This window comes from Mauremys reevesii, linkage group 9, assembly GCF_016161935.1.
Source record: "Mauremys reevesii isolate NIE-2019 linkage group 9, ASM1616193v1, whole genome shotgun sequence".
Classification (NCBI taxonomy): Eukaryota; Metazoa; Chordata; order Testudines; family Geoemydidae; genus Mauremys; species Mauremys reevesii.
The window spans coordinates 1,559,651-1,565,835 of NC_052631.1; the positions used below are offsets into that span (position 1 = coordinate 1,559,651).

General features: G+C 60.8%; 1 protein-coding gene across 2 annotated transcripts; it reads right to left on the reverse strand.

Moving 5' to 3' along the window:
* Window positions 1-617: 617 nt before the first annotated feature.
* On the reverse strand, window positions 618-2,925 carry HES1 (hes family bHLH transcription factor 1). 2 transcript variants are annotated; one of them, XM_039487126.1, is made up of 5 exons: window positions 2,783-2,891; window positions 2,599-2,750; window positions 2,414-2,509; window positions 2,222-2,309; window positions 618-1,709 (listed from the first exon to the last, which is right to left on the reverse strand). In XM_039487126.1, exons 2-5 carry the CDS (start codon window positions 2,701-2,703, stop codon window positions 1,198-1,200), a joined length of 801 nt encoding a protein of 266 aa, XP_039343060.1. In that variant the 5' UTR covers window positions 2,704-2,750; window positions 2,783-2,891; the 3' UTR covers window positions 618-1,197. The 2 variants fall into 2 exon arrangements, with proteins under 2 accessions (XP_039343060.1, XP_039343059.1); XM_039487125.1 differs by having other exon boundaries at window positions 2,599-2,925.
* Between the last annotated feature and the right edge of the window lie 3,260 nt (window positions 2,926-6,185).

Here is a 6,185-nt window from a genome sequence, read left to right on the forward strand (position 1 = left end):
TAGGACTTGTTAAGGAGGGTTATGTGAGCTGAAATCGGAGCCTGCCATTTGCCTCTATCTGGGGCTCACATCTTGCTGGGAAATGGGGCATGACCAAGTCAAAGGGGTCGCTTGCTGCTGGTATTTATAAGGGAAGATCATCTGCCCCGCACCAGCGCTACTCCCTACCCACACGTTTTCTGTATTAGGGCTCAGGCAAAGCACAGCCTTATCAAAACCATGTGCACTGTGTTAATCAGGGAGCTCAGCCTGACTTGGTTCTGGCTAGTTAGCCATGGGGAAAGGACTGCCCCTTTACGCTCTCCCTAAAGGAGAGCGGGGATCTCGTTTGATTTAGTAGGTGCAGCTATGGCTTTCCAAGCGCCTGCTGAGTAATGTCAGCAAACAGAACCCCTCCACCAGCTTTTGGGGGGGTGGAAGAGAGCGGGTGGTTTTGTAAACTTTTCTTAATGTTACGGATCTGATTCTGTAGCTTGATTTATTTCAGTGGAGAGCTACATCTGACTTACACCAGGTTAAGACCCCAAAGAAGCAGCCCTAACGTACTCCTGGCATCTGTGCTTGCAACTTCAACTTGGAATGTAGACTTCCTTGGCAGGATCAATCCATCTCCCCTCACTCTGCACTTGGCTCTGTAATTTTGTAACAGAACAACACTGAGCAGCAGAACAACGCAGCGCTTCCCAGGGGCACTGCAAGGGGCATGGGATCAGATTCATTAAAAGGAACTAACTGCTGCTAATGAAGTGAGATCTTTGTGCACAGGCTGCATCCTCCTCCTGTCTGAGCAGGCAGAGATAACAGCTAGGGGCAGCTCGAGCTAGACAGCGCCTGCCTCAGCACTGTCTGCGGGGAAACCCCTGGGCTCACACAGCAGGCAGGGGCTCCCAGACACAAGTCAGACAGTTTATTATTGTCAAATAACTTCCCCAAGGAAGTGAGGCATTTATTGTATTGTAAGAGCATTCAGACAGGATCTTTGGTGTCACATTAAAAAAGGGGGGTGCGCACAAGGGAGCTCTCATGGAAAACACGAGTGGCCCACCCAGCGGAGGGACTATAGTACAGAGGCACAATCCAATATGAACAGGTAATGATACAGCCAGGGCACGGGGCCCCGCGCACAGCCCGCCGCACGGGGGCCCGTCAGCCTGTCCTCTGGCTGGGACAGTCCAGAGTCCTGCTCCTGGTGCTGGCTCACCAGGGCCGCCACACGGAGTCCGCTGTGAGCGAAGGGCCGCCGGTGGGGCCCCCGGAGCCCGGCCCGCCGCTGGGGTACAGTGGCACCACGGCCCCGCCAGGCGCGAAGGTGTTGGGGATGAGAAAGGCGAACTGGCCGTCCGTGGCAGGCACCAGCTGGAAGCCACCGTACACCTTGGTGGTCTCCCCCGCCGGGCTCCCCAACTTGCAAGGCATCCCGCTGAGCGGCACCACACCGCCGCCTGGGGGTGCGGCCCCCGCCGGGATCTGCACCAGCGGCTGCCCGAAGGAGGCGTGTGGAGCCCCGGGTGGGGGCAGTGGCGGTGGCTGCGCTGGGTAGTTCATGGCGTTGATCTGGGTCATGCAGCTGGCCAAGTGCCCGAGGAGCCGGGTGCGCACCTCGGTGTTCACACCCTCGCAGGTGGAGAGGAAGCGGGTGACCTCGTTCATGCACTCGCTGAAGCCGGCCCGGTACTTGCCCAGCACCGTAGGGTCCGTGCTGAGAGCAGCTGTGGGGCAGGAGGGAGAGACGGAGATCAGTGCCTGTGGGGCAAGTCATGCCCTCTCCTCGGGGGGCACATGTGGGGCCCCTCCCTGCTGCCCCCCTCGAACTGCAGCCCAGCTCCTGCCCCTCCCCATGACTATCTCTGGCTAGGAGCTGCCCCCCGCCCCGTGCACACGTGGGGTCCTCTATCCCACCGCTGCCTCCTGTCTCGCAGGACTCCCTGCCGCCCCTCGCCCCCCCTTACACCTGCAGCGGCTTCAGCACGGGGGTTTCCTTTTCAGCTCTTTCCGTGAACGTTCGCTGCCTCAGCCCCCCACCCCCGGGCGGAACCGGGCCTCGGCGCCGATAAACGGACCCCCCCCCCCCCCATTCCCCCTGCAGCCACCGGCCCCTCTCCCGCCTCCCCGGGGGCGGTGCGATGCATCAGGCGCGGGGCGTGGGAACGGCCGCCGCCAGGGCAGGGGGAGGCTGGAGGCCGTTCAGCGGAGCCAGGGGCAGCGGGCAGCGGCCACTCACCCGTCATCTGGGCGCGCTGCAGGTTCCGGAGATGCTTCACGGTCATCTCCAGGATATCGGCCTTCTCCAGCTTGGAGTGCCGCGAGCTCTGCGGGGAGAGGAGACATGAGCGCTCCCGCCGAGCCCCGGCGAGCCTGGCGCAAGCCGAGCGAGCCCCCCCGCTCCCGCCCCGCGCCGCACAGACCCACTCACGTCTTTCTTCAGCGCGTCCAGGATGAGCGTCTTCAGCTGGCTCAGGCTCTCGTTGATCCGCGCCCGCCGCCTCTTCTCCATGATGGGCTTGGAGGACTGCAAGGGAAGGGGGGAGGGGGCAGTGAGCGCCACGGCTGGACCCCCGCAGCGACCCCCGGCCCAGCCCGCGGCGCGGCCGCCTTTACCTTGCGGTGCTCGGACGCGGTCTTCGGTTTGTCCGGCGTCGCGCTGACGCTGGCCGGGGTCGCCGCGACCGGGGAGGAGTTTTTCTCCATCATGTCAGCGGGCATCTTCCCGCAGCGCCCCGCACCCCGCAGCGCCCTGCAGCGCCGAGCACCCCGCAGCGCAGCGCCCTGCAGCGCCGAGCACCCCGCTCTCCCTGCCGGGGGCTGGACGCGACCCTGCCGGCGGCGCACGGGCTGCAGCCCCGGGGTCAGGCGAGGCGGCTGCCGGCGGAGCGAGTCCCCCGGTGTCCCTGGCCGCCGCTATTTATAGCCCGCGCTGCACGCGAACGGCTCGTGTGAAACTTCCCAAACTTTCTTTCCCACAGTAACTTTCAGCCAATGGGAGCCGGGGACACGCGGCCCCGCTCGTGGACGGCGCCCGCCCATTGGTTGCCAGGCGCAGCGACCGGCGGCCAATGGCGCACGCCTGGGCCTGGGGCACTGGAGGCTACAGTGTCAATCAAAGGCGTTTAACCCTTTCTGAGCCCTGCTTCTGCTATTTTATGTCCTTGGGGGTCTGTGCCCCGCCTGCCGGGGCGGCAGGGAGTTTGGGGCCCTTCCTGGCCTGTGCCCGAGAAGGAGTTGCACGAATGCCGGTTAATAAGCAAGTTAATTAGCAACCTGCAAAATGACCCCCTCGGGCAAGATACGGTTTCTCTTTGCTGAGCCGGTTGCAGCCGTAGGGTTTGTTCGCTGCAGCGGGAAAAGGGTGCGTGGCTGTTGTGTCTGTGCCGCTCAGGGCGCAGAGCTGTCATCAGAGCTACCGATGGGCCTTTCCGCCCACCGCTGCAGGGGCCTTTTCCGACGAGAAACAAAGACCCCGCCTCTAGTGCCATTAAAAGATACCGGACTTGAGACCCCCTTCTTTTCTGGAGAGCGAGAGAGGAAAACAGCAAACTCTTTATTTAAAAAAAGGTCCCTTTGAATTGGCCCGGTATGGCTCGCTTGGCAAGGAAGTGCTCAGTATTTCGATTGCCGTTGTTTGTTTAGTTACTTGTTCAAAGTTGGAAACAAGAAAACACAGAAGGTAAATTTAACCGCTGGGCACCACCCTGATTTCTCTGGGAACTTGTGAGAAAAGTTCTAGACAGTGAAGGGGATCCCCGCTGTTTCCAAGGCCAGAAGGACCTGCTCTGCTGCTAGTCTGACCTCCTGTACAGCCAGAGAACTGCCCCAAATCCTTCCCAGAGCAGATCCGTTCGAAAAACCTCCAACCTGGATTTAAAAGTTGTCTGTGATGGAGACGCCACCTCAGCCCTTGGTACATTGTTCCAATGGTTAATTACTCTCACCATAGGCCTTTTATTCAATCTGAATTTGTCTAGCTTCAGTTTCAGCCATTGGATTGTGTTAGATTTATCTGACCTAGATTGAAAATCCCATCATTAAATATTTGTTCCCCCACTTAGGCTCTTAATGACTGTAACCAAGTCCCCCCTGTGTTCTCTTTAAGATTGCGCTCCCTGAGCCTGTTACTGGAAGGCAGGTTTCCTAATCCTTTCATCAGTCTTGCAGCTCGTTTTTGAACCCGCTCCAATTTTTCAACATCCTTCTTGAATTGTGGACACCAGATCTGGACACAGTTTTCCAGTAGTGGTCACGCCAGTGCCCAATAGAAAGGGCAAATAGCCTCCCTGCTGCTACTCGAGATTCCCGTTTGTGCACCCAACCCCTGGATCACATTGGCTGTTTTGGCCACAGTGCTCCAGTGGGAGCTCAGGTTCAGCTGGTTCTCCACCATCCCCAAATCTTTTTCAGAGTCCCTGCTTCCCAGGGTAGAGTCCCCCATCCTGTGAGTGGGGCCTGCCTTCTTTGTTCCCAGATGGATACATTTACATTTAGTCACACTAAAATGCATATTGTTTGTTTGCATCCAGTTCTGTGACCCATCCTCCTCCTTATTTACTACTCCTTCCATTTTTGTGTAATCTGAAAACTGTTATCAGTTAAAGTATCATCACGTGTTAGCGTTCACACACTGGGACCCTGCACATTGTATTGGGAAGGTACAACTATGATAAAAGCACTGGGGGGATGTTGCTGATGCACCAAGGGGCTCTGCTGTGACACTGACCAGGCATATTTAGCATCAGGTATGGGCAAAGCTGAAATAACTGTCTAGCGGGAAAGCGGACGTATCCTGTTCCACTGTAAATGACTTTTTAGGGTGTGCGGGACTTTTTTGCCTAATTGAAAGAGAAAAGCACCATCATAACTACATCCCTTGCAATCCTCTTTCTTCTTTTGATTTGCATGAGGCTGAGGGGAAATCTCTAGGGGGTCCTCTGAATCTGGGCCTCCATTCTAGCTTTCCCATGCCCTGGCCACACAGCCGAGCCGCCAAGACCATTCCTGCAAGAGGTTGGCAGTAAAGTGACTATAGCCCCAGTGCTGTATAGAATGCCTGCAGCTGTAACTTTCACTCCATGCAGCTGGAGAAGTGGGTTTTTTACCCACCAAAGCCTATGCCCAAATAAATCGGTTAGTCTTTAGGGTGCCACCAGACTCCTTGTTTTTACAGCCCCAAGCTGTTCGCTCTTCCCTGAGAAACCTCCCGGGGTGGGGGTGGGGGGGGGGCGATGTGCTAGTCTGAGCCCTGCGGGGACCGTGCCCGGAGCTGGCTGGTGAGACCTGACTGCAGACAGGCCGGGTGCTAGCCAGGGAGCGCGCACGGAGCCGGGCGGAGAGAGGCCGAGCCACGCCCCGGGTCAGCAGCCAGGTCCGGCCCGGGCCTGGCCCGGCGGGGGAAGGGGCTCGTGGGGCCGGGCGCTCGCTGGCAGGAGCCGGCCGGCGGGGGCTGGAGCACGTGCCGGGATGGTTAATTGCGGCGGCGGCGGCGGCGGCTGAGGTCGGGCCGGGCCTGGCGCGGGGGAGGCCAGGAAGGTAAATAGCAGCTGCTGTGGGCGAGCCGGGCCGGGCTGCTCGGCAGGAACGCGGGGCGGGGTCCCGCGTGGGGCGGGCCGGGCCGGGCCGGGCCGGGCCGGCGGGGTGCAGCGGCGCAGCCCCTGCGCAGGCTGCGGGGCGCACAGGGAACCCCGGCGGGAGGCCGGCTCCTGCGAGCGGCCCGCCCCACCCCACGCCTGCCGGCCGCCCGCCCGCCCCGCCTGCCGCTGCGGGTCGGGAGCTGCGGGGCGGCGCCGGCCCAGCTGCTGCCGCGGGGCGGACACGTGGCGAGCGGCCGGTCTGCTCCGGGGCCCCGAGCTGCCTCCCGCGCCGCGGCGGGGCCAGACTGGCCGCGGGGGAGCTGCCCCTGGGCCGGTCCCCCCCTCCCTATGCCCACGTGGGGTGGGCTCGGCTCTCCCCTCCGCGGCGCTGGGTGTCTGAGCCCCCTGGGGTGAGCAGTGGGTGCAAGCGGTGTAAGGTGCCGAGGCAGGCGGCAGAGGAAGCGGGGGTAGGGCTGGGCTGTTTGCGGAAGAGCAGGGGGGTGTAAAGCAGCCCAGCAAGCCCCCTTCGGATGCTCCCTTCTGGGGGCTCCTGCCAGTCTAGTGTCAGAGATTGAAATGAGCGTTAAAATGAATCAGACGGTCCCTGAACGGGTCTCTCCGCCA

Coding starts and splice junctions, on each gene's coding strand:
- HES1 (XM_039487125.1), bottom strand. CDS start 2,703: ATGCCCGCTGACATGATGGAGAAAAACTCCTCCCCGGTCGCGGCGACC. Junction 2,510..2,598: donor CCGCGTCCGAGCACCGCAAG/GTAAAGGCGGCC, acceptor CTTCCCTTGCAG/TCCTCCAAGCCCATCATGGA. Junction 2,310..2,413: donor TGGACGCGCTGAAGAAAGAC/GTGAGTGGGTCT, acceptor CTCTCCCCGCAG/AGCTCGCGGCACTCCAAGCT.